The 26,860-nt window shown below is 41.0% G+C and overlaps 1 protein-coding gene across 5 annotated transcripts in view; it reads right to left on the bottom strand.

Annotated features, from left to right (window-relative positions):
• The window catches only part of TPR (translocated promoter region, nuclear basket protein), a 33,497-nt gene that overhangs the window by 5,595 nt on the left and 1,042 nt on the right, over positions 1 to 26,860 (bottom strand). For 3 of the 5 annotated variants that reach the window (XM_063165441.1, XM_063165443.1, XM_063165444.1), the window contains exons 2-43: positions 25,701 to 25,805; positions 25,206 to 25,279; positions 24,038 to 24,134; positions 23,708 to 23,811; positions 22,940 to 23,104; positions 22,617 to 22,709; positions 22,416 to 22,496; positions 21,280 to 21,367; positions 20,664 to 20,804; positions 19,801 to 19,892; positions 18,855 to 19,052; positions 18,246 to 18,353; positions 17,495 to 17,721; positions 16,338 to 16,501; positions 16,119 to 16,258; positions 15,876 to 16,024; positions 15,458 to 15,620; positions 15,064 to 15,198; positions 14,276 to 14,416; positions 13,949 to 14,117; positions 13,315 to 13,481; positions 12,952 to 13,104; positions 12,304 to 12,420; positions 11,447 to 11,650; positions 11,173 to 11,357; positions 10,839 to 10,986; positions 10,335 to 10,472; positions 9,583 to 9,714; positions 9,196 to 9,326; positions 8,634 to 8,844; positions 8,336 to 8,482; positions 7,752 to 7,950; positions 6,929 to 7,134; positions 6,384 to 6,445; positions 5,321 to 5,529; positions 4,745 to 5,017; positions 3,804 to 3,952; positions 2,932 to 3,015; positions 2,400 to 2,600; positions 1,922 to 2,053; positions 1,267 to 1,357; positions 623 to 810 (exon numbers count right to left, since the gene is read on the bottom strand). In XM_063165441.1, the coding sequence (XP_063021511.1) occupies positions 623 to 810; positions 1,267 to 1,357; positions 1,922 to 2,053; positions 2,400 to 2,600; positions 2,932 to 3,015; positions 3,804 to 3,952; positions 4,745 to 5,017; positions 5,321 to 5,529; positions 6,384 to 6,445; positions 6,929 to 7,134; positions 7,752 to 7,950; positions 8,336 to 8,482; positions 8,634 to 8,844; positions 9,196 to 9,326; positions 9,583 to 9,714; positions 10,335 to 10,472; positions 10,839 to 10,986; positions 11,173 to 11,357; positions 11,447 to 11,650; positions 12,304 to 12,420; positions 12,952 to 13,104; positions 13,315 to 13,481; positions 13,949 to 14,117; positions 14,276 to 14,416; positions 15,064 to 15,198; positions 15,458 to 15,620; positions 15,876 to 16,024; positions 16,119 to 16,258; positions 16,338 to 16,501; positions 17,495 to 17,721; positions 18,246 to 18,353; positions 18,855 to 19,052; positions 19,801 to 19,892; positions 20,664 to 20,804; positions 21,280 to 21,367; positions 22,416 to 22,496; positions 22,617 to 22,709; positions 22,940 to 23,104; positions 23,708 to 23,811; positions 24,038 to 24,134; positions 25,206 to 25,279; positions 25,701 to 25,805 (6,161 nt within the window). The remainder of the gene's footprint in view (positions 1 to 622; positions 811 to 1,266; positions 1,358 to 1,921; positions 2,054 to 2,399; positions 2,601 to 2,931; positions 3,016 to 3,803; positions 3,953 to 4,744; positions 5,018 to 5,320; positions 5,530 to 6,383; positions 6,446 to 6,928; positions 7,135 to 7,751; positions 7,951 to 8,335; positions 8,483 to 8,633; positions 8,845 to 9,195; positions 9,327 to 9,582; positions 9,715 to 10,334; positions 10,473 to 10,838; positions 10,987 to 11,172; positions 11,358 to 11,446; positions 11,651 to 12,303; positions 12,421 to 12,951; positions 13,105 to 13,314; positions 13,482 to 13,948; positions 14,118 to 14,275; positions 14,417 to 15,063; positions 15,199 to 15,457; positions 15,621 to 15,875; positions 16,025 to 16,118; positions 16,259 to 16,337; positions 16,502 to 17,494; positions 17,722 to 18,245; positions 18,354 to 18,854; positions 19,053 to 19,800; positions 19,893 to 20,663; positions 20,805 to 21,279; positions 21,368 to 22,415; positions 22,497 to 22,616; positions 22,710 to 22,939; positions 23,105 to 23,707; positions 23,812 to 24,037; positions 24,135 to 25,205; positions 25,280 to 25,700; positions 25,806 to 26,860) is intronic. The other 2 variants (XM_063165442.1, XM_063165445.1) reach the window with 2 other exon arrangements.

Below are 26,860 nucleotides of genomic sequence, written 5' to 3'. Positions count from 1 at the left end.
ACCTGTTCAGTGCCCCAGCACTCTCAGGGGGACAATGTGTATATTCTGGGCAAGTGACAGTAATCTTCTACTCAAGTCTGCACTGAATACAGAAAACTCACACACAAAAATATTGTGATCCCTCAGCAAAAGTTAATGGTAAAGGATCATTTCAGTCAGGATATTCTTGAAGAATTCCTGTTGTGATGTTTTAATTTATAAAAACTACAATTCTTCAACAAGTATAATCATGGGTCAGGCATTGATTGTGAAAGGTTTAACTTGGAAAATAAAAGGCAGCATTCCTTTGTCCCCTCTACACTGAGCCAACTCATAAAAACCCTTCAAATCTGAGCTACAACCTGGCTAAGAAAAGTTTTTTGAGTGGAAGTATCATCAGCCACTGACTGACTAAGCACTGGTATAATATAATAAGAATTCCAAGATAAAAAGCATTAAGGGGGGGATGAATTTATACATTTCCTGTCCATCTATCATCTGCAGGATGACTAAACCCCTTTGCTCAGCTACCATTTCCATCATGCTGAACAGCTGGCAACATTTTTCCCAATGGGTTTTACTGATAAGAAACCATAAAGCAAGTTTCTTCCCAAGTCTCCTGAGGCACTGGAGCTGGTTGTACCTGCACTGGGGGCCCCAGCTCCTGGGGAGGGGCGTGGATGGTGAGCCGTGGGGGCAGGGGGTGCGGGGGCCTCCGTGGGGACTGCGGGGGCCGCGGGCCCTGGCGCTCGGACGATGCCGATGACGGCTGCTGCTCCCGCAGGCTCTCGTGGGCAAACGTGGACTCTGCAGCACTCGTGCTCCCTTCTCCTGCAACACAAATACACAGGGCTGGGAAAACCCTAGGAACCAAGCTGAATACATGAAGGCAAATCTTCCAGTTCCGCCATGAATTAACTCATTTTTCCCTTGCAAGCCTGGGGACAGCCCAATATTGTTATGTAAAATCACTTGAAGAGGACTTGTGCCAGCTACAGCTCCAGCACTGAAACAAAGTGTTAATTATTCAGGTGCTGATTTAGAGACCGATTAATCCAGTGAGCCATTAAGTTCCCACAGCAACCAGAGCTTGCAGGATTTTCAAAGGAATGTAGAACAAATCCAGAAAAGATCATTTCAAAAGAATCCACACTGCACGGTGAAATGGCCTTTAGTATTTCATGGATATTTTTACTTTTAAGTGCAGATTTTAACATAGGGAAAATAGCTTCTACATTTCCCTCCCCCTGCCTACACAGACTGTGAAGAAACATGGAATAACTGTACCACTGTTTTGGGAATCTGCTGCCCTCTGGTTGCTTTCAGCTCCTCCCATGCTCTCTTCAGTCTCTGTTCCAGGATCTGTACCATCAGCACCCTAAAATCCCACATAAACAGAGTATGACTCAACAAATTATAGGTTGCAAAGAGAATATAAAAGCAGTAGAAAAGTATTCAGAAAGTAAAAAAAGTCAAATATATGACAATCTTAAAAGGTTTCTCTAAGTATCTACAGCATTAGGTAAACATATTCAACTGTATGAGATTTCAGAAGTTTTGAGAACCTGTGCATATACAAACCTGAACAATGTAGCTACCATCATTTAATAACAACACAGTGAAATATATCCAGCTCTTCAAAAGCCTCAGCAGTTTTGTAACTACAGTATTTGCTGCTTGCTCCTGTACTATGTATTTTCATTCAGCCCTCTTCATCATTCCTAGTTGATTTTTCTTGTGAAAACAGCAGTTGTAAGAAATTACCATCACCCAGTATCATCCTTCAAATTTTGGGGATGAATTCATACCAGGACTTTCTCTTCCAAGCATTCACATTTGTGAATGAGTATTGGTAAATTTCTTTCAACAGAACCGTGAGTATTATAGCACTGATTTGTTGCAAGAAATTTACCAGGCTACAAAAGAAATGTACAAATCTCACCTCAGCATCATCTGCTTCATATCCATCATTGCCATCAGCACTACCAGTTCCTTCATTGCTGTCATCACCTTCATCTCCCATCCCTGTGTCTTCATCATCATCCTCATCCTCCTCTTCCTCATCATCATAATCCTGTGATGAGACAGTAAAAGAGCCTTAGGGAAATGCAGAAAGGGGAGTGGAATAGGCTGGATGTGGTGCACAGATCAACACCCACCCAGACACTCCCTCTCTCTCTCTTCAACAGGACAAGGGTAGGAAAGAAGATGGAAAAGCCTGCGGGTTCAGATAAAGGAAGGTTAAAGAAATATTCTGGTGAAAAAAGGTGAATTAGCAGGTAGCTTTAAAACACTACAAGTTCAGGCATAAATAAAGACCAACTACTCAGTCAGAAATATTTGGATTAAATTAATCCTGCCTGGTGAGTTTTACATCTGATAAAAGACAAAATCATAAAGGAATTCCATGATATACATACTTCCTGCTCCCCTTCATTTTCTTCATCATCATCATCTTCATCATCACTATCAATTACAATCACATCATCTCTCTTGGACTGGCCATCCTGAGATGAAGAAGTGTTTTGTTGGTCTGACTGAAGGGACCCCAGGTCTATAGGGATAGACTGGGAAGTCTCCTCGCTGTCCTCCATGGCCGCGTACTCCCCCTGTGTCACACCCTGCCAAAGAGCAAAGGCAATCACCAGCACAAACCAAATTCACTGCACCACAATCAACAGCAAGACAACCAGACTCTGATGCTTACAGGACAGCTATTGCTGTTCCTCAAAAACTGACCAGAGGAGAGTACAAAAGAGAATGTGACAGGTGACTGTCAGTGACTGAACAGTTCAAGTCTAAACTTTAAAACATTTTAAATGGTTTCCATGGGAAACCCGAAGGATTCCATTTGAGATTTCACTTCTAAATTTCACTGAGAGTTTGGGGGGCAGATGGCTATTTCAGCAAAAATCTTTCTGCTGAAGATTTTTGCTCTTCAAATATGCTTACTTCTCCAATGGAGTCTTGTGAGTCTTGATTGTATGTTTGTGCCTCCACCTCTCCATCAGTGCTCTCTTCGGCTGCCACTTCCTCCTGCAAAAACAAAGATTTTTCTCACTTCAAACATACCAACAGCCCTAAACATGCTTGAGAGTTTTGCTTTTTACTTTAATAAAAATTATCTTTTGCCACAAAGGTTATGGGCAACATTTTCTCTGGCTTCCTTAGCAATGCTTATATCAAAAATCTCACTTCCCTGCCCTGGAGAAATACGACTTCTCCAGCCCACTTTTCAGGACTAAAACCAAATCATCAAAGCTTCCCATTCTACCTCCAGCCTCTTAGATCCTTAAGTGGCAATGTTGCTACACAATCCTGCCCTTTTTCTCTTGTGAACATCTCTCTGGCACAGAGTTAATAAAATATGTTTGCCTTCCTTAACACTGTGAGGTTTTGTCTCATCAATTTTATCCCTTTTGTTCACAGCACATCTCAAATCCCTCACACCAACATTCACATGCATCTTCTGTAGGCTTTTACAGCAACTCTATCTTCTTTGCTTCCCATCTCCTAAACACCCTTTATTTTTATCCAGAATCACTGTAGATAAAGACCTTCCAAACCCCACTGAAAGAAGTCTGAACTTCTTCCTCCTTAATCCTAGCATATGACCCTCTCTCTCCCATCCTAAAGTTAAGAATTACATCATTCATTCTAATTGGTTTAACCTCTGCCTTTTTAGAGACCAAATATAATTGTTTCCTCCCCAACAGATTAGAAAGTCAAATAAGAATTCACTGATTTGTTCTGAAGTAACACATTTTTTCTTCCCATTCAAATCCTACAAAGATTAAGTAGTAGCAATTTATGTTTGTGCAAACCTCAGGCCCAACTCTCTGCATGATTCTCAGTTTCTTTGAAGTAGGTGCATCCACTGTTTCCTCAGAGATCTGGTCTGAGTTCTCCACAGTGTTGTCCTCCTCTTCCTCTCGGGAGCGCTTAGACAGCGAGGAACTGGGGGTAGCTGAAACTGCAAACATCTCTCAGTTATTTTAAGAACAACACATCTGTAAACCAGAAATCAAAAGCTTTGGTATTTTCCTCTGAAGATCACTTCCATTTCTGCACTGAATGACAACAACAATCAGAATTGCACTGAGCTGTCTCCTAGGCCAGGAAAACATCAATCCCTTTAGTTACAAGTCTTAAACTCTCAGGCTTTTATTCACAACTTAACTGACCCTAAGTATAAGCCTCAGGGTACAACCCAAATATTTCTTCCACCATCTTTGCTTTGGACAAGTACACCCAACATCTTTAACAGTATCAGCTGGAAAAAGAGAACCCCAACAGTCTGCAGAAATGTTTTTCTGGGGAATAAATGTTCTATTTACACTGTGTAGACCAAACAGATGTGCAAGAGTGCATTGCAGTGTGTAGCTTTAGAGCACTTCCTATATTTTAAACTCAAGCTTAAGGAGCTTACTCATGGCTCCTAGAATTAACCTTGCTCATAGTGCCATGGAAACAGAGTGAGTAAGTTTTAATGTATTAAACCTTCAGAGCAAAGCTGCTCTGAAAAAGACAAACATAAAGTTTTATTTTCTTTCTGCTTTAAGGAATGCAGTGCCAACAGCATTTCAGAGGCAACACTTCTGACAGCTCAAAAAGGAAGCCTAACTTCAGAAGTTCTTAAAATGTACAGTAAACTAAGGGAGGAGAAAAAGGCCCAAACTGATGTGAAGCCTGGTTGACCAAGGACCCAACTGGAGCTACCTACAAGGAACTATTGAGCAAGGCAGGCCTACAAAACGACACCAACCTGTGCCAAACACGGCTGTGGAGGTGGAGGGCCTCTCTATCTGGGAGCTCTGCACCACCTCCACGATGGCAGGGGCTGGCTCCTGAGCTGCAGGCTCGATCTGAGCGTGGCTTTGCTGGGTGGGCTGCACGAAGGCAGTGGCCTGGGTCTGCTGCTGCACAGTCAGGATGGGCTGGGGCAGGGATGTCTGCACGTTGGGGCTGGTGGAGCGCACGGAGCCACTGGCACTGCCGAACACCGGGACGTGTTCCACGGGTCCTTCCGACTGCATGGCTGCAAGGCAAACAGCAGCACAGTCAGGGTCTGCATTCATCCAGCACAGCTCACATTCTCCTTCTCAGGAAACCCTGAACAAGCACATTCAGTGTTCTGCAGATGAATTTGTGTTATGCACATCTCCAGCTGAGGAACCATGAACTTTGCTGCAAGTAGAATGGTCATAGAAGTGCAACATACCAAGAGATGCAGGGACAGTGACACTGTCCAAGGCCCTTCCAAACTGACTGCCACCAACACTTCAAGGCTAAGGCAGCACTTCTGAGTACTGAGGATCCTTATACTACACTAAAATCTCACCTTCCTGAGTCTCCACCTGTGTTGTTGGCATAACTGTGGCTGTGGGGGTAGTGGTGGGATTGGTGACCGTGGCAGGAGTCACCATGGGACGGATGCTGGCCCTTGGAGTAGACTTATTCCCAGCCATTGCAGCAGCAGTCACTTTACTGGGAGTTGACACAACAGGAGTTGGTTTAATGTTTGCTGTTGGAGGATCTGAAGTGCTGGCACTGAAAAACAGGAGATCGGTCTCATCATGGTACAGAAAGACTTTAAAAATAACAAACAAGTATATTTTCATAGCCAGAAACACTGTTTTTTTAAAAGCTTTTGAATTTAAAAGCCTGAGAATAGCCTAAGAAATTGTCTTCAAAACTTTTTATAGTTGAAAAAGAGAGACACACTATGCCATCAATAGCATTTTATCCAGCTTGGAGAACTGACAGGTTTCTTCCAAGGTAATCAAGTGGGAATCTAGTAACAGATCAAAATGTTGGCTGTGCTGGAACTTTATTACAGCGAATAACACATCTTACATCAAAACTGATTCACTCAATACAGAGTGACATCATCTCTTGGCTGAGACAAGGGGCAGCCAAATTTTAAGAGACATTTTTTAAAGTCTTGCTGTCTAAAGGATGCATTTCATAACAGCTGAGAGGGAGTTTGTTATCCCAGCTCACTAGTACAGCAATATTTCCCATTTCAGAGCTTAGGCAAATGACTATTTTGTCATTTAGAGTTATCTGTTCAGTCCATTTCTCATTCTTGCTCAAGGAAGATCCTTCCCAAAACCAAATTAACAATCAAAATTACACAACTTCAAAAACCTTGAAGTCTGAAAACATTTTTTAAAAATCTTCCATGTTTCTCAGATACCATCTTCCTGGTGGCTAATATACCAGCTTGCAGCTTAAAAGCCCTATTGATTAGATGTAGCTGAGAAAACAGGAGGAATGCACTATGTCAGTCAGTACCTTTGCAGTTGTTTAAGAAAAATTATGAAAAGCCAGTGATTTGCTAAAAAGAAGAGCAACTACATAATGATAAACCCACAAAAACTCTGCAAACCCCTTGAACTCACATTCCTCTTTCACCAGAAGCTGGAGTAGACTTGAGTGAGATTTGCCTCTGCTGTTCTGGGACCTATTAGTAAAAACCAGAGATATCATGTCAGGCATGAAACAGTGCAGGCAACATGGAAAACACTTCAGCTCTTTGCTAACAAGTCTGTGAAAGAAATGCTTGTTGGGTATTGTAATTATGGCAAATTCCCTGAACCAAATCATACCAGCCATACAAAGGCTGGAAAACAATTTGGTAACTGCTCAGGTATTTTCTGAAGCTTTGAGACATGAACCCATTATACTGAATGCATGAGTAAAATACAAAAATAGAGGGCATAGCGTGAACAGCTCCTTGACTGATTCACAGTGAATGGCAGAACTGCCTGCTTGTTGGTGCTGGGAACTCTGATTAGGGCAGGAAACTTAATTTAATTCTGAACCCTTACTGAGGCCAACCTGTGGATTTCCAAGACCAGGGCATGGTGGCACCCGAGTCCAGGCTGGGCAGTGGTGGCCTGGCTGCTGTGCCAGGGCTGCCTGGCAGGATTGTTACATGCTGTACCTTGTTTGTGGACTCGGGGGGCTCATCCCGCTGCTCGTGGTGCCGCTCCTGCTGCTCCCGGAGCTCCCTCTCCAGGCGGCAGATCCGCCCCTCGTACTGGGACTTCAGGGCGCTCATCCGCACCTCCAGCTCCGTCTTCTGCTCCTCCAGGGAGCTGCTCTTCTGCTTCCACTCCTCATTCTCCTTTGTGAGCTGCTCTTTTGTACCTGGTGGAACAGGAAAGGGTCCAGCCTTGCTGAATCTGCACACTGAACACCTGAGTGTTTTATCAGGTCACTGAAGTATTCTGAAATCCTAAAAATGTTAAGCTATAAAAGGAGATCTGGGAGGCAATATGGCCATTTTTCTTTTCAATTGCAATTAGATAAAAAGAAACTAAAATAGAAAAATATGTAATAGATAAAGAAGTAGTCCCAAAAGAACAAGATGTTTTCAGCAAGCTCTTACACCATCATTCCTCTCAGTGACATTTACAAACAGAGGAGACAATGTGTTTTGCAACTCTACATTTAGGGAAGGGGAGATTACCCAAGTTGTTAGTAAGGCCAATCTGCTCTAATCAACAGAAGGATCAAAAACATAATCATGTTGGCTGGTCAAAAGTAAGTAAAATTTTTTCAATGTTCAGGCTACTCAGGTATTTTATCATCCTCTGAAGGAATTAAATTTTAAACTTTAGAACAATCCCTGTAGCATTTAGTCTAGAAAACACTTTTTAGTAAAATATGAAGCAGGCCATAATTTTCAAGCATCCCGTCTAAAGGTTTTGTCATAGAAATAATCAAACATCTCTAAGGACAGAAAAAAAAAAGAAATACAATACCAGCTAACTGTGCAATTTTCTGCTTGGCTGCAAGCAAGGTCTTCCTTGTTTTCTCCTCCTTCTCTGTGATCTGTTGCCTGAGCTGTTCTTCCTGTGTAGTCTTCTCTTGTAGATCTTGATGGAAACGGGCCAGTTCTGTCTGTAGCTGCATTATCTGCTCCTGGAGATTTCTAACTTCAGTTTCCTTTTCTGTTATTGTCTAGGGAGAGAGAAAGATTGCAATTGTTGGCCACAACCAACCACTTTGGCAAATATAGGTGCCAAGTTCCAAGGAGCTGGTATTAACTGGCCATTGGATAAAGGTTAAAAAGCTTCTTAACAACAACAGGAGTTCAGTCCTCTCTGAATGCAAGAGCTGGAGAACAGCATTCTCTTTCCCACTTCTTCCAGGACATAATGTTAGAAACATTAAACCCAGGATTTACACCAGGCTCAAGATCCCTCTTTCCCAAGAAAGTAGAGGCACAATTGGTCACTTCCCGTATTTCTGTGACACACATTAAAACACCCTCCCCATTCTTCACTGTTACACACTTAAAACTGGCAGTGGAGAACAGTACTCTGAAATTACTCACTGCTCTTACCTTTTGTAAACTTTCAACCTGAGTCTCCAAATTCTTTGTCTTCACTTCAGCTTGACTGAGAGTGTCTTTTAGCTCCTGTACTTCCTGGGCAGAAACTTGGTCTTCTTGTGGTTCTGCCAAAGGCAGAGTTGATGATTCAGCAACCATCTGAAAGGCAGCAAGGGGTACAAGGCTGAACAGGACTACCTGATCACAACATTATTACTTTCACAAGATGGTTTTGTGTGCCAAGTGATTGGTTAAAAGTTCTGGCAAACCCCAGGAACTCTAAGGAATGCTCCATTTCAGTTCTACCTACCTTATCATGCTGTGCTTTCAGCTCCTCGTACTGGGTCTTGTACCTGCGACCGATTTTCTTGACCTGTGTTATAGTTTTCACTTTTTCCTGTATGTCAGCCACTTTAGCATCCAGTTCTTTTTGCAAAGTGTCCTTTTCTGTTCTTATTTTAGTTACTTCATCCTTCAGGCTCTGAACAAGATTCTGGCTTGTAGTCAAGGATGCATTAGTTCTAAATGACAAGAGATCAGAGGGAGATGCAAATGAGATGCTTGAAAACATATATACATTTCAATATCCCTTATTTATGTAACATCACTAGCATTATCTGTAGTGGATTACATTTTCTAGGATTTTGCAATACAGAACAGAAATTATTCTACAATACATTACTCTGGAATAATTTCAGCTAATAGCTTGCAAAACAACTCTCACTTCACCTTACCTGCTTGTAATCAAGCCACAGAAAGAATACCAAATGTTTCACAGTTACACAGAGACACTTAAGAAATTACACTTTCAGATGTATAATCAGAATGTTTTGCTTTGCACCAAACTTTTTACAAATTGACCAATACCACACCTGGCAACTTCTGCTTTAAGCCTGCCTGTTTCTTCACTCATCTGTTGGACACGCTTGGCATTTGCCTCCTTCTCAGAGAGCAGCTTTCGATACTCTTCGAGGTCAGTGTCCTTCTGCTGGCTCAGTAAGTGCTGGAAGGGGAAGAAAAGAGGGGCAGTTTTGTAAAATAATTACACAGTTATAGCCAGAAAATCTCTTTGAATTAGAGCCACTGCTTTTGCATTTTGATATGGAATAGCCAACTCTGAAGCTGCGTGAACAATGCTTTATAATTCAAACACACTTAGCTTTTTATTCTTCGTAAGGAGATGTAGCACTTTTTTTAGTTGTTTAACTGGTGGGCTTTTTTTTCCACGTTATGTTCTTTGAAAGGAGGCATTTCCCCACCTGAGTTCGGGCTTTCCAGCGTTTAACATCCTCTTCCAAAAGCTTTTTCTCTGCCTGCAGCATCCCACTCTTCTCACTGAGCTCAGCGTTGGACTCTTGCAGGGGCAGGATGTCTGCCTCGAGCTTGCGTACCTGAGAAAGCACAGTAAGGGGTTACACTCTGCACCTCAGGAGACTGAAGGAATCCCTCAAGAGAAAGCCATGACAGAGCTTCTTTCCTAACTCTCTGCCTTCTTTTCCTAACTCTCTGCCAGCTGGAGAAAGAGAAAAGGACAAGGACAACAGCAGAGGATGATCCTACAGAGAAAAAAAATACTGGGGCAACTTCCCAATCTTAGATGCTCACTCTGTACTTTGGTACAGGAGAGATTTTTAATGTTAAAATCCAATGCATTGGTTACCATTAAAACAAGCAGTATCTCACTTTTAAACTCTTAATAAAGCTGTGGTCTGTTTTATATGCATTCTTGTGCCATTTTTAATGTAATTGCTGATAATATCCCTGCTCTTGGTATACCTCTAGCCAAGGATAAACACTGACTTTCAGATTCATCTAAATGGAAGTAAACTTCAAGCTTTCCAATACTGCAGATGGACCAAAGTCTTTTAAAATTGGAAATGTAAAGTTTCCTCATTCATGTATGATTTAAAGGAATAATTATAATGTAAATCACATATTTACTGTAATTAGCAATGTTATATCCCATCATTTAACTCTACACTGAATATCTGAAAGGTTTATCAGTACTAACCTTTGCTTGTATCTGCTGTAGCTCTTGCTCCAGCCTCTCCTTCTCTTCCCTTAACATCTTGTTAGTTTCTATGAGTATGTTCATGGTCTCAGTTTTCTTCATTAATTCTTCATGCTGCGCAATGGTTTTTGCTGTTACCTGTGGAAAGAGTCAACTCAATAATTTGTTTTGCTTGCATAGGCACATATACTCCGGATATGGTATAACACCACCTTGGAAATCTAACATGGTATTTATTATTTCACATGTACATTCAAGACATTGGGAAGTAGGAGATGGGAGGAAAAAAAAAATAAGATAAATTATCTTTATTTTACCCTAATTATGAGATTTTGGAATTGCTACACACTCTCACAAGACTTGGAACAAGATACTCCATTTGGTTATAAGCAATCCCAGTTAAAAAAATCCCCCAAATTCTTTCAAAAAATTATTTTTGGGCACAGGCAGCCACAGAACAGCCCTGTACTCATTGAATTCACAAGCATTAACCCCCAGCCATACCTGCACCTTCTCCCTCTCAGCGTTGAGGCTGTCCTGCAGCTCCTGGAGCTCCCTCTCCAAGTGCTCCACTCTCTGGCGGTACCGCAGGCTCTCCACCTGCGCCACCTCGAATCTTGTCTCTGCAATCTCCTTCTCCCGACGGATAAACCTGCAGGGAGGAGTTCAACACCACTTCACACCAGGAAAATGTTCTCAACTAGCACAACCATCTCCCATCAGCGAAAAAAGCACTTGGATTTTTAACATTATCCTTCAAGTATAAAGTAATATAGAATTATCTAAGTTCAAATCTAATTTATAACCCCCAGGAGAAGGAACTCAGAGCTAAGGTTACCTAAGAATTTCTAAGATTTGTTCCTGGGATTTGCCTTCCTCACTAAGAGAAACATTTGCTGCAGTTGGGATGGCTTCTTTCATGGAAGTCACCATCTTATTGCTCATGCTCTCCAGCTGCTCATGTAATAATCGATTTTGTTTCTCCAGATCCTCACAGCGGGATGCAAGTTTTGAAGCTTCATCCTACAACAAAATCATTCACTGAGTGTGATTTCTGTGGCTGAATTTCTGTTAACTGAAAAAACCCACTGAAACAACAAAGCCCATCACACCTTGATCATTCTTTCTCTCTCTTCCCAGGAGGCTTTGGATTCCAAGAGCTCAGACTCTGCTTTCTGAGCAGCCTCCTCCAGCTGCTGCCTCACCGCTGCGTTCTTGGCAACTTGCTCTTTGATGGCCTGTAGTGCCTCCACATCAGCAGCATGAAGCATCAACTCCCGCTCATATTTGTTCTGAGCTTCAGAAGCCATCATTGCCTGCACAAAACCAGAATAAATCAACTCTGCTACCCTTATTTTGTGTGTTTGATCTGTACAAAGAGACAAAATCAAGTGACCACAAAGCAAAAAGAAAACCACTACCCAAAATCCCAGCTATTCTCAAGCACAGGAAACATGGAAAAGCCCATCTACTACATTTGGGGTTGGATTAAACAGTCCAAAGTTTTTTTATATCCTTGAAACCAATTAGTGCTGTTGGAATTCTCATCTGCAGAAAAGTAAATTCCCTTTAAAAAATAGTTGGTTAACAAGACAATCTTACCAGCTGCTACTAAATACCACACTGCCCCAGAGTCATAAAAGATGACAATTATCTTTTGGGTTAGAAAAATACTTTCCCCATCTCGTTGGGAGCATTTTCAGTCATCTCCTCAGGGCATGAAGGCAGCAATTCATTAAAATCAGTTAATTACATTCCCAAGCCAATCTTTTTACATAATGAAACAGACCTTAGAAACAGAAATCTATTGCATTCAATAAGCAGCTGCTCCCAAAATAGAGAATGTGCTCTCCCAGAGTTTTTCCCGCCTCCAGCAGTTCCTGAGTAACAAGTTTAGTTTTGAATTCAACTGAAAGTTAACAGGAATTCTGTTGACCCTGGCTAAAATAGGCAAACACCACAAACATACTTGCTCCTGGCAGTCCCTCCTGGCCTGCTGTTCATTATTCAGAGCTGTGCTGGCTCTCTGAAGAGCTTCCTGAACTTCTGACTGCACAGCTGACAGACTCTTCTTCAGTTCTGAAAGCTGCAGTGGCAGAGGAACAACAAAAACAAAGTAAGAACAGGACTGAGAGGACTGAGTGGCAAAGTATTTGCAGAGTACTGAACACAGTCATTCATAATGGTGATTATTTTATTACTTATAAATTAAAATTGGTATTAAAAGAGACAAATACTTTCTATATTTTGACTTATTAATATACAGAGGTCTTTCCCAGTAAAAATATAATCCTTTACTTTCAGAGTTGGACCTGCAGTAATTCTAGTTACAGTCATTTTGTTTCCTTCTGAAACCTCTCACAAAGGCTGCTACTTTATGTTTTCCTGCTCAAAGTTCAGGCAGAGAGTGACAGCTTTAAACACACAATCACTACAATATTGAACTGACACTATCAATATACAGCTTGTGTTTGGAAACCTCTCACAAATTCAGGCACTCTGTGTACACTCTGAAAGACCTGGATCAGGGCACTGCTATAGTGTGAAACCCAAGTGAAGCTGAGGCAGCTTTCTGAAAGCTCATTCCTGGGAGATCTCAGGGAGGGTCAGTGCATACCTGCTGCTCCATGTTCTCCACAGCTTTACGCTTCTCCTCCTGCAGTTCCTGTTTTTCTTTTTCTGACTCCATCAACTTCTTTTCCAGCTGTGCCTGATATTCTGAAGATTCCTTCAGACGAGCTTCAACTGTTGTACGAACTTCCTCTGTCACCTTCATTAAAATGCATCATGACATCCACTTTTTATCCAGTTAAATACATTATTCTGATACAAAACTGGAATTTTGTTAACAATTTAAAGCCAGAATAGGTATTCTCAGCACCTAATTTAGAACAACACTGAAAATATGAAAAATCACAAGCAGTAGTGAATTTTTACTCTAAAAAACAAAGTAAATAAAAATAAGTAATTAACTACTTACTTGTTTTTCCTTATTGAGGGATTCCTCCAGGCTGAGAACCATGGCCCTGTATTGCTCCACATTACTGGAACTAGTCTTGAGCCTCTCTCTCAGGTCATTGACTTGCTCCTCAGCTTGTCTCAGATGACTTACAAGATCATCCACATCTTCATTTGTACTAGGCTGACCTGCATTGTTAGAACACGTTCATTAACTGAGATTTAACTTAGCCTTAAAACCTCTGTTCTTATGAAAACTGAAGCAATTTCTGGATAATATGATAAAAACAATTATTGCCACAAAGCTTCCCTGAATAAAACTGTAAGCCCTCACCAAAATAAGGACTTATAATAAACACTGTTGATTATTTAAAACTATGTAGCCTAATACATTTAAGCTCCTTCAAACAATAAAAGGAATTCTTTAAGAAGTTTTGCATTATTTTTCCCCTTTGTCCAAGATTGCCTGGATGTGAAGTTTACATTAACAAATTATGCTGGTTACTATCTGCCTGAATATGTGAATGCAGTAACAAAGTGATTTATTATTTAGTGTACTGCTGTCCCAATTCCAATTATTATGGACTGTGAATTTTACCATTCTGAGATAGTAATGCTTAGCATAAAGAGAAATTAACTGCAGAGGAAGATTTTACCTTTCCCTGGAGACCTTTGTGAGGACTGGGATGTGAGCTGGGCCTCAGTGTTGTTCAGCTGCTGTTTCAGCATGGCATTTTCCTTCTGGGCATTCTTCAGGAGCTCCTTTGTGTTGATGTGACGGTTGGTCTCTGTCTCCAGCTGCCTCTTCAGGTCCAGGATATGAACCTGCAAGCACAGGGCTCTTTAGTTTGCAATTATTCCCAAATGGCACAGAGGCCAAGTGTGGCTTTACATGTCAGCTATGGAGAAGAACACACTGCACTCTGGCAGAAGCACCTGGGGCTTTATTTTCCTTCAAACAAGTGCAGCACATTTATACTCACCTCCTGATTCTTGGTGAGGGAATGTCTTTGTTCCACCTCACTCTCCAGTTTCTTCTTCAGCTGAGATATCTCACGTTCAAGCTTTTCTATCTGATTATTGAGTCTCTGCTTTGTTTCTGTCTCAGATCTTTCGAGTATTCCCTGAAAAAAAGAGACCAATTCATTTTGTTTACAACATACCTCAATAATTTTCTTCTGAATTACTGCAGCACTTCATACAAAGTTGTCAAAACATTTCTCCCACCCCAAGAATAATTAAATAATAGGTAGATACAGAAAATGATGAAAAGTAGTGCTTACAATGTATGACTTAGCTTTGAAAGGTTTCATTAATGATGTTAGTACCATAAATATTATTAGAAGAATATCTACTATCTATGCAGTCTAATGCCATTGACTAAAAAACCACCAAAAGATCTACTAGAGAAACAGAACTGTCACATGATAAAATGTGCATCCTTAAATACATTCTAAGTATTGTCATTACGATTTTTTTCCTTTCAACTTTGTTTCATGTGTTTTGTTTCCATTTGATTGTGAAAATCTTCTCATCAACTCAGAATTCTCAGGACCTTGCCCAGGTAAATGACAGAGTATCATAATGTAGGACAGGAGTCCCAAACTTGCTGAAACAAGTTGTTGAAGTATTTTATATCATGCTGATTTGTAACCACAAAAAAATCCATGTTAAGACTCAATCCCATGAGTCTTTAATTTGATTTTCATGGGTATTTATTGAAAAGCCTGACAGACAGACCCATCCTGGACATAAGAATAGCGCCACATACCTGAATTGTTCTCAAATTGGTGAGCAGCAAGTTCTGTCCTCTTTGTTCAACCAGCAGAGAGTCACGTTGCTGAGTCAGGCGCACATCTGACATCTTCAGGATATCCTTCTCTTTTTTCAAGTTTTCTGCTCTCACCTTTAAGACAACAAATTATTAAAAACTTTGTTGTCAATCCACAACCCATCCATTGAATTTAGTATTATTTTAAAATCTGTGTGAATTAAGCCAAGAATAGTAAGAACAGAACTACTGGACATTCTGTTTTCCCTGCAAACTGAAACACCTTGGAATGTTCTTACATCTCCACTCTTCACTTGAGACATTTCAGGACAATCATAAGGAAAACTGTTGTACTACCTTCAAATACCCTGCAGTGCCACACACTGTTACTGACCTCTGCCACTGCCAGTTTTTCATTAGCTCCCCTCAGGTCCTGAGTCATGGTGTTAATGATCTGCTCCTGCTTCTGAGTGGTAGCTGTGAGCTTCTGGGTTCTCTCATGCAGGGAGGTGATTTCCCGGCGATAGCCTTCCACATTATCCTGCAGCATCTCGTACCTTCCAGGGAACACAGCAAAACAACTCTGCCACTGTCCAGCTCAACAGGGGCACGCACACTGCTGTGGGCTTCATGGTTTTATGCTTCAGTTTGCACAAATGTGCCTCACTCAACTACAGTTTCTGCTTTTGAGCCCACCAGCAGTATTTCCTTTACATTCTTACGCTGACTAGACAGTGTCAATGTTTAAGTGAACAAACAAAATCAAGCAGCCAGAGAACATGTAAGGCAATGATATTATGTAGCTGAATTACCTTTTGGAGGCAAATTCCAGCTGTGTGGATATCTTGGCATTTTGTGACCTCAAGTCTGTGACCTGCTCCTGAAGCTTTTCATTCTGTTCATTCAGAAGCTTGTCATTCTCTGCCTTTTCTTTTTTATAGTTCTCAAAAACTTCTTGCAACTGCAGAAGAGAACAGACATAAAAGTGAGTAAGTACAAAAAGCAAGTAAAAATAAACAGGGACAGCTTTGTGCAGTGTCTACTGAAAAATGTACCTGCTTAAGAGCAGCCTTGGCCTCCACAGTCTCCACGGACTCGGTCATAGACACTGGAGCAGGAGTTGCCATGGACTGAGGTAAATTCGGGCGCTTTGGAGTAGATGTAAGACAGATCTCCTCTGGTAACATACCTGAAGCTATAGGAAGGTAAAGAGGGTTTTAAAGCAACACTTCTGCTTGCCACAGCAGGTCACACAGCCCCTGCAGCCTGGGTACCTTGCAGAGGAATGATGGCCCCCGTGGTCTGGGTGAGCAGGATGCGGAACATGTCCCGCTGGCGGATGATGGACTCCACGAGCTGCAGCTGGTGCTGCCGCGACTCCCGCAGCTGCTGCAGCTCACTGAGAGCCTCATCCAGCTGGCTCTGCAGCTCAGAGATCCTGGAACAACAACAACAGCCTTCAACATCACACACAGCCACCTCCAGGTGCTCTGGGCATGTCCAGGGAAGGGAACAGAGCTGGGGAAGGGTCAGGAGCACCAGGAGGGGCTGAGGGAGCTGGGAAAGGGGCTGAGCCTCAGGGGGGACCTTGTGGCTCTGCACAGCTCCCTGACAGGAGGGGACCAGGCTCTGCTCCCAGGGAACAGGGACAGGAGGAGAGAGAACGGCCTCAAGCTAAGCCAAGGGAGGTTCCAGTTGAACATTAAGAAGAATTTTTTCACAGAAGGGGCTTTTTAAGCATTGGCAGGGGCTGCCCAAGGAGGTGGTGGAGTCCCCATCCCTGGAGGTGTCCAAGGAAGGCCTGGACATGGCACTCAGTGCTCTGGGCTGGCGATATCTGGGGCATAGCTTGGACTCGATCCTGGACATCTTTCCCAAACTTAAGGATTCGGTGAACCTATGACAAAATCGTGCAAGGTTCCAGGAGACAGGCCTTTGGGCTGCCATTTGCAGATGAAAAAAGAAAGCAGGCCTCTTTCCTGAACAGCAGAATTCTATTCATGTGAATAGCTTCAAAAATATCAGTAGCATGAGTAGACAGAGTCAGGCTAAGAACGTTTCACACGGAATTCACACCTCTGGCCTTCACAGTAGTGATTTAGATTTGCACCCATGCAGTTTTTTCTTCAGCTAACCCAAATAAAAACTTATCTTTTTTAAAAACAGCTCTGTTGTGTGAAATCAGTCACTAGAAGACTGACAATTATTTTTACTTCAGGTTTTGATGACAGGACCTATTCTAAGATATAAAGCTATAAAGCCATTTTAATAGAAACCTGAAGGTCCTATAGCTTATTAAGAACTTGCTTTTATGAGTTATTTAGCTGCTGCACACAATTAATAACAATCAGAAGTAAAAAAATGAAAAATGCTTGAATGAATCCCTGTTACTAATTAGTACCAAGTTAATGAAAAGGAAGAGGTGACCTACTTAGATGATGTTGTTTCTTGCTCCTCTTTTTCTCTTGCCTCCCCCAGCTCCCGAAGAGCCACGAGGAGACGCTGATTCTGCTGCTGAAGCTCTTGGATATTTCTGTAGGACACCAGGTGCTGAGTGATCACTTCAGAAGAGCTGCTGATGTCAGCAGAGCTCACTGCTTCATCACGAATCACGTGGTTGCCTCTGGCTTCTTCCAGTTCCATTAACAGCACACAGATCTGAAAGAGAACAGTCCTCGTGTAAGGCCTGCACAGACTCTAAAGTTTTCTCTGAAAAACAACATGTTAGGACTTGGACTTGGAAATTAGGACTTGGAAATTAAAGGGTTTTCCATAAAATGTACAATTATAATCAATAAATCCTTTCAAGAAAATTATGTGACAGAAAAAATAGCTTGACTAAAGGCAACAAATCAAAAGTACATGAACTGTTCAGTTCTGTGAACAGATCACAGGACTGTCCAAACTAACAAAGAAATTATATATATGAGTTTTCCATGTCATATGCTTAATAATATTATCCTAAAGCAGTACCACTTCTATCCAGTTAACTTATTCCAATTTTGAAAGCAGTAGTATCATGCTGTCCTGAGGAGAAGTTTTAATGTCATCAACATACTTAGGACAACCAAAGTCTCCATGACTGTGGCTGAATGCAACTTCCAAGTAAACATCTGAAATGCAGCAGCACATGAACACAGAACTGCAAGCAGCACATTTAACCACAGCAATGTTTCCTGTACCTGCTGGGAGAGATCCTTCACTCGCACCTCCAGTCTCTGGCTCTCCCTCTCAAAGAAGGAGGCGTGTTTGTTGGCCTGGTCGGCACTGTCCTGCAGGCGATGGATCTCCTGCAAGCACACCAACAGGAGTAAACATCACACCTCAACTGGACACATTCCTTTCCAGAGAGATAACAGCCTGTGCAGACATGCCTGGGGAACCAAACTTCTCCGTAAAGTTACACGCCCAAGGTTAAACTCTAGGTGTTCCAAAATTAGAAGTCATGTTCTTTTGTAATGTACAGGTGCATGCTTTAAAACCAGTGGGAAGGAAGCACTGAAGTCCAATTTTATGTCAAATAAATACTAACTTTGTTTAAAATGAACCTACTCTCTCAGAAAATCAGAGACTGTAAATCACCACTACAAAAAAATTACAAAATACATTGGTTCTGTAAAATACTTTGTACAGTTCCAAAAATCACAAGCCAGAAAGTCCAACACATCTTTTCCCATAATAAAAGTTGACTGATAGATCCATTTCATACACTTACAACAGCAATTAGGTTTAAAGATTTTTAAATTAAGTTGTTTTCCAAAACTATACATGTTCTTTTATTTTACACTGACCTTCATAGCTTGTTCAAGCTTTGCAGACAGACTTGCAACAGCTTTTTGGGAACGCTCAAATTCTTCACGCTGACGTTTTAAGATTGGGGCTTTGGCTTCTACTTCCTGCACTATTTCATCCAAATATTTATTGATTCTCCTATTCTCCAGCTTCTCCATATGCAACTGATCCTGAGTTTCTACATAGGCATTGTACAGCTGCAACAAAAAGGTTTTGGTTTGGTTTTGATATGCTTGTACAGATCTCTTTAAAAAGAACCACTGGTAATGATACAGTTCATACCTTAAAGCACTGCAATTTTATACAATTGAACTAGGTAATTCAGAAGAACAAGCTGGACTTTTAAAATATGATTATAGGACTCATATCATAGAAAAGAAGTTACACATATTAATTTTAAAATGGCAAACTGTATAGTGCAACTGTCTGCAATAGAAGAAGTCTATGTAAAAGGTCTAAGTTTAAAGCAAATTTAAGACAACAGAAATATCAAAGCCAGCAACACAGCATAAAGGAATTTAATGGCTGGACAAAACAATCAGTAACAAATAATAACAACACAAATTGCATAAACAGAAGCATGAAAGCCCCTAGAACCTGTATGAGCTATAGTTAATTGTTTGCAAGTTTAGGCACAGCAGTACAGATTAAAACACTATGTAAATAAGCAAAAAAAGGCTGCTCCTGCGAAAAATGCATATAGAAAGTTAGTTTATACTAACAAAACCCACCTATTTCTGAATTTGATCTACTAAAGAAAACCTGTAAGGCATGTTGAAAAAGATCTCAGTAACTTAGCAAGAGAAGTCTGCCTCAAGGAAGACTTCGTTGCCTTCATCAAGCATGATCGCAAACCCAAAGAGTGCCCCAAGGCTGAACCTTTCTGTTCTCAGTGTCATTGTGGCATCCAAGGGCTTTACTGCTGGAGAGGTTGTGCTCACTCACCTCAGTTAACTTCATGCCAGGCTTGACTACTTTGGCCACTGCTGCAGCAGTGGGAGACATGGCTGCCAGCTCCTCCTCGGACAGGATGGCTCCTGGAGATACAACCCCACAATTACCATCCAAAAACTGCAATAATCCCCACCAGAAACTCTCCTACTTGACTGGCTTTATTTGAATTGCTGAAAAGATATTGCTACTAGGACTTCTAAAATTTAAATAACTTCAGAACATGAGCACTTGAAACAGCTGGAGCAAAGCTTAACCTCGGGTTTTTAGCACATTGTCAGAGGTTTGGAGCAGCAGAACACTGGTTTATTTTCATTAAATTAACACAGGGAAAGAGCAAATGTACTCCATGCCTCTGTTCCTTCCTGCTCTCTATCCTTTAGAAACTGTGCATATGAAGCAAACAACAAAAAGGACATAGCTAAAACAGTGAATACTGAGCAAAATTTAACATTAACAGAAATTTAAGGACAAGAGGTTTGTTCACTGCTGCCTATTTTTCATACAGGAAAATAAGACTAGTTTTCATCTCCACTTCCCCCTCCAGAAAACCACTAAAAGCAGGCTGATTCAGCCTTGAAGAAAAGTTTCCCCTCCATTTTCTTTGAAAAGGTAACAGATTAAAAAAAAACTTCAAAAAACTATGACAGAAATGCATTTTCTGCTGAGGGGAGTATATTTATATACATATATAAGCATATGTATATATATGAAATAGCTTCTAAAATGAATTATTAAAAATTAACAAAGATTACATTAGATTAATGCAGTTGGTTCTTAGAGAAATTCAGCACAATATCCCTGACAGACCATAAAAGCCCAAGAGTTTCTGTATTTCAGGTGCCAGCTGATCCCACCTTTGCGCTTTGTAGCCGACAGTAAATCATTGGCGTTCTCCAGTTCCTTCTCCAGTTTACTGATCTTCTCTCTCAGCTCCTTCTCCATGGTGGCTTTTGACTCCTCCACCTCAGCCAAATGCTCCTGGGCTGCTTTATTAGCTGAAATTCAATCAGACAAGCAGGTTGTGTGTTGTGATTGTTTTTATTTTAAAAGTATCAGGATTTAGCTGTGTTCCTTAAGTTTTACTTTATATGATCTGCAGAAGTTCATGATAAGAAAATTCAGCAGTGTGAGAAAAGCATGAACCATTGCCTATCACCTTTGCTTGGAAAAGGGCAAAAGTATGAACTGTCCTTAGCAGTGAAAAGGAATCTAAACTAAAAAAGCTAAAGTGAAGACATATCTTGCAAAATTATCAAAATCCATAGTAAAATTCCAGGTGTATTTGAAAATGGTTTCCCAACCATCAGTAAATTCAACTAGTCAGGTACAGTTTTTGTTACAAAGGGACGAGTATTTCCATCACCCCCCTAAAGCCCAACGAAATTCCTTTCAGGAACACAAAAACCCCATTTTTCAGAGCATCAAGGTACTCCAAGGAGCCCAACTGCTCTCCTCCCTTTGCCAGCTTACCTTCACCTGCTTCCTTCAGGAGCTTGTGCAGCTCTTCCACTGCTCCTGTCAGCTCATTGCTCTTTGCCTCTGAGTCATCAGCAGCACTCTGAAGAAAGCATTTTTGCTCACCTTTAGTACAGAGCAACAGCAGCCCTATGTTTACAAGAAAGCCTAAACTGACCACAAATCATGAACAGGTTTCTGCAAAAAACTGACCTAAGCTGGTCAGTCCTTTCCATGTGGATAGACTCACTTTGATGCAAACTTCTTGAGAGTAAGAAGTATCAGACAACAATTTGATGTGGCAATTCCCAATACAATCTATTTAGCTGTTTACAGCATAAAGGAATTTAATGGCTGAACAAAACAATCAGTCATCAAACAAACAATCAGCTGTTTACAGCTGGTGTTGGCTCTTTCCTTCTTCTAACTAAAGAAAACTGGAATTTTCAGTACTCTATGTCAAATAGTCTGAAAAATAGTATTTTTAGGGACTCATATTATATAACAGTTTATGCCTCTTTGCTTACAGCTTGAGATGTCCCAAATGCAAAAGCTGTACAATGTTTATTTGGTGTTTGTGCAAGACAGTTCACAAAGCAGAGTTCAGTAACCTGTGCACTAAAATATGCAAACCAAAGAGCAAGCAGTTGGACATTTCAGCTGAGTTACATGGTATTTTTCACTCTTTGAGCAAACAGAACAAATATTACTTGTTTAGATGCTGTCTTTGACACAGTACAGGACATTCAGCTGGGTCTTAACCAAGTCATCAACACTTTGCAGTGCTCATAAATGAACTTCTAACTCAGAAGAATCTCTTGCACAGTCATACTTTCCACATAAACTTTTTCCTTCCAACAGATCCTAAGATATTAACACATTTTTACAACATGAAGCCTCAAAATAGTTAGCATAAAATTACTATTTCAAGCCCAGTTTTGCTTATTCTCCAAGATAATACAAACAATGTAAGAGTCTAAATGCTGACTAAGACAGCAGCAAAGGAGACAATGTTTTGCATGTTTCACAAAGTCCTGCAATGGAAGTCAGCCTTTCCACATCCAAATTTTGTGGGGAAAAAACCTTCAAATTGGCTTGCATTATGTAAGATTCAGACCCTACTAGAGTTATAATGGAATTAACCAACTCACCTTATACAAGTTGGATAATTTCATGTGGGCATTCAGTTCATTGTGGAATCTCTCTTCCATGCTTGTCTGCTGCTCTTTTGCCTGGCAAATGAAAGAGGAGACAGGGTAGGGGAGGATTCCACTATTTCTATTTCACTCATTTAATTGTTTGATTTGTGGGAGCAACTGCAATGCCATTTAACATATTTCAAGCTGTCTCACCTCCTTTAATTTATTCAAAAGTTCTTCAACATGCTTCTGGAGGTTTTCATTGGACTGTTTCAAGCTGTTCACCTGTTCCTCCATTCTGGAAACCTATTCAAAGAAGAAGTAAGGACACTATGTAAGATTTTTAGCTCCTAGTCCAGTTTATTTTGGAAAATACTTGTCTCATTGTTTTTAACTGAAAAATAAAAACAAACCCAAAAGTTGCTGGAAGAGCATACAGGGCCACTCAAATACAGTCATTAAAGTATTGGCTTTGTTTAACACTGTTAATCAGGTGGTGTAATTTCTAAGAAATGATAACTCAGTGATTACATTACCTCCTCCTTTTTGTTCTCCAGACTGCATTTGAGCTCCAGGATTTCATTGCCTTTCTCCCTGGCAGTATGGAGCAGCTCATCTGTTTTGGCTTTCAGCTCAGCATTCAGCCATGTGTTCTGGTTCTGCAGCAGCTCCTTCTCTTGCTCCAGCCTTTTCTCCCGGTACTGAAAAGAGAATTGCACATTGTGATTGTAGTGGTTCCACAGAAAATAAAGCAGCCAATTAAATGACTCTAATTAGAGAAGGAGTAGCAAAAATGTACTGTAATTTGGTAAATACAGGCAGTGCTCTTTATTACACTAGTAGTAAGTTACAACTATCAAGCAACAACAAATTACTGCCATTTGAGTTAGTTTCTTCCAAGTTTAAATTAGTTGGGAACAAGAACAAGATTAGTAGCCTTTTAGAGGAAATTAATTACGATATTGAGATTTTTGTCCCTTCCTCCTCTCTTTATGGAGTTTACTCTGCCCACAAAGTAATGGTACAGGTTCACAGCTCATTATTTTTCTCCTTTCTAACTCCCTTCAGGGAGCTGAAGTCCTCCCTAGCAGTCCAAGGCCTGGACATGTTTGCCCAGCCTGATACCCCCTCTCTTCCAGAAATATAGATCTCACTTCTAGTCACAGCCACCAATTTTATAATAAAAGAATTTGCTATAAATAACAGGCACTCACTTGACCTACTTTCCAAGGAATCATAACAAAATGGTGATTACATCACACACAAACAAGCAGAACACACTGTGCTTACAAAGCCCTCCTCACCTTCATGGAAACATCTGATGTTTGAAGTTCATCCAATTTCAGCTGAAGCTTTGCCTTTTCTGTGTTGGCCTCTGTGAGCTTTTCATTTAAACGTTTAACATCCTCTGGAAGAGGGAAATCAGTGTTAGAAAAACCTGTTGTGTAACAGCTTTAATTACTAAATTGTAAAGAATGACAACAGGCAAGACACTTTGTATGTAACTGCATGTTGGGCACTAGGATACTGCATAAGGCACATTTTTAAATGGAGAAAAACAAGCACCAAAGTGGTGTCTTTGTGCAATGACTGTGTTATTTCCTGGTATGTAAGGACTGTGCTCCTGGCTGTACCATTTAAATGTTCAACTTCCTGAGATCGCCTTTCAGTGGTTCGGACCAAGTCTCTCTTCTCAGCTTCCAGTTCTTCCTTCTCTCGCATTAACTGGCTCTGAAAAAGATTGCAGAAGGAAATAAAGAAATGTGATCAGCTCTCTGGAATAGTTTATGGCCTCTGCTTACACTCAGAACCACACAGCAGTGAGCTAAACCTCAGTGAGCTACCCCAGCCAACTGAACACTGGGATAAGAGGCTTAGAGTGGGCAGGAAAATCACAATGGAGCTGTTCAAAACTGCATTTCATTTTAATATTCTTGGAAAGACAGCTGTAATAGTCAAGAATTTTCTGAAACAGCTTTGTTTGGTTAAATAAAAGGGGTAACAGAGTAAACAAGGAATGACAGTGCAATTTACATGCAGCAATATAAATAATGCACCAATATAAACAACCAAACAATGCAATTTACATGCACCAGTATAAACAATGCACCAATATAAATAACCAAACAATGCAATTTACATGCACCAGTATAAACAATGCATCAATATAAATAACCAAACAATGCAATTTACATGCACCAATATAAAAATCAAAACAAAGCCAACAAACTTGGATCATTTACAGGCTACACTGTCTCTCAAGGTGTTACTACAAAGCACCTCAGTCAGGCCCAGGTAAGTTCCTTTGGGAGAACAATGAGATCCATCTCTCATTGTGGAAAAATCAATCTAATAAACTTCTTTTAGCTTCCTGCTCCAAAATTACTGTTCTGCTGGATCTGCCAGCTCATCCTGCAACCCAGTGACATTTGGGCATAACACAAGAAAAACTGTGCCAGAGAGTGGGAAAGGATGGGGAAAACTAGAAGTTTTGTTTATGCCTTTGACAGAATTTTGGGGGTTTGGGTTAAAGTCACTTCACAACAGGTTTCAGCTGGAATGAACCATCCATGCAAACTAAAACAAAAGCACCTGCTCACCTGTCATTCAGTTTGCTAAAACACCACCTTTTTAAAAGTTCCTGCAATTTTCCTGCACACACATCCCCATGGACATGTAAGCATCTCCCTGAGCTTATAGTGGTGCTGATCCTGATATTCTCCACTGAGAAGTGAGTGCACTCTGTGCTGCAAAGGGCCAGGGAGCCCCAGGATGGCAGCCCCTGGCCAGCCCCAGCAGTACCTGCACGGCTGTGTTCCGGTCCTGGGCAGCCTCGAGCTCCTTGTTCTTCTCATTGAGCACCTTCAGCTGCTCATCTGGGGGGAAGGAACAGCAGTGAGGGATCTCCACTAGGATGTGACAGAACTCACCCTCCTAATGCAACAGAGCCACAATTTCCCTGACAAACATTTTTAACAAAAGAGAGAGAAGAATGCCAGACCCTGCCCTGGATGGGCGAGGGGCACTGAGGCAGACTAAGGCACTGCTTAAAGCAGAAGCAGCTTTTGTGAGGATCCATCCACAGCCCCCTGCACTGCTACAACCCAGCAAGGGGCTGTTCTGCCATGAGAACAACAGATTCCATTAATATTGGAACACACCACCAAAACACATCTCTACAAATGCAGCCGATGGGAGATTTTCAGCTCCTGTGCACACCCTGAGGCAGTGCCCACAACCCTGGCCTGGAGGGTGAATGTCCTGCCCAGCACTTAGGGATGTTACAGCTCCACTTACGAAGCTTTTTGAGCTCCTCCCGCAGAGTTTGACATTCCTGGGTCTCATTTACAAGTCTTTCCTGGCTCTGAGCCAGTCGCTTTTCCACTTCAAAGTACTGTTGCTCTGCAAAAGAACAAAGTCATCTCAGTTTCACATCATAAACATTTTTTTCCTTCTCACCTTTACCAAGGAGCATTCTAAAAAGAATATATGAAAATAATAAGACTGTAAGAGAATTTTAAGGAAGGAAAAAAAAAAAAACACACCACAACATTTTTGAAGGCAAAAACCTGCATTTCCACATTGAGTGAACACTGTTTAAAACACTGTGCTAGCAAGACAAGTGCTGTGTTTCCAGAAATTGTGATATGTTTCAGCCTGCTCTAGTGGAAAGTGTCCCTGCTGATGGCAGGGGTTAGAATGAGATGAGCTTTAAGGTTCCTTCCAACCAAATCACTCCATGATTCTGTGAAATTGTCCATCAAGAAAGAGCCTAATTAATCTAAATAGTTCTTTAACATTTTTGATGTAAGTAGAGATGTTGTATCAGCCCAATTATGCAGTGTGGGCTCATCATCTTAAAACTTCTTTCATTTCTGAAGTATTTCTATACATTCCAAGTAAAATCCACATATCCCCAGGTATTAAGGGATTTGATCTGGGGAATCTTTTAATGAAGACTTCTTAAAATTAATTCCTGGGCTCTATTCCCTTACCAGCGAAAAAACAAAGAATTAGATGTGAATTTTTGTGATCTAAAACAGTAACTGTGAAATGGAGCTTCTGTGTAAAATACTCAGTAAAAGCATAATTAATCCCACTCTTGGGCAGGACGGGCCTCTAAGGAAGCACTGAGGGCTGTCTGTTTATCTTCCTCCTCTCATACATTACAATTTCAAACAATGCTGCTCCTCCTGCCACACACGAGAAGAATGGATCTGGAAGAGAGTATCTTTCTAAAATCTGTGGGTTACCTTAATTTTACACCACACTTTAGTAATACATTTACCAAGATGTCTACTATGAGAGAGACTGAAAAACTGAAAGGCAGAAGAAGTATGAAGTATGAGAAGTATGAAGTATCAAAAGAATGTCACATCCTCTACAAATTAACTCATATTCACAACCTTACACTCTTGTCCCTGCTCTCTGCTGGTGTTACTGTTCTGTTATCAACT

This window comes from Melospiza melodia, chromosome 11 (assembly GCF_035770615.1).
Source record: "Melospiza melodia melodia isolate bMelMel2 chromosome 11, bMelMel2.pri, whole genome shotgun sequence".
NCBI classification, from domain to species: Eukaryota; Metazoa; Chordata; class Aves; order Passeriformes; family Passerellidae; genus Melospiza; species Melospiza melodia.
This window is presented reverse-complemented; position numbering and strand designations above follow the sequence as displayed.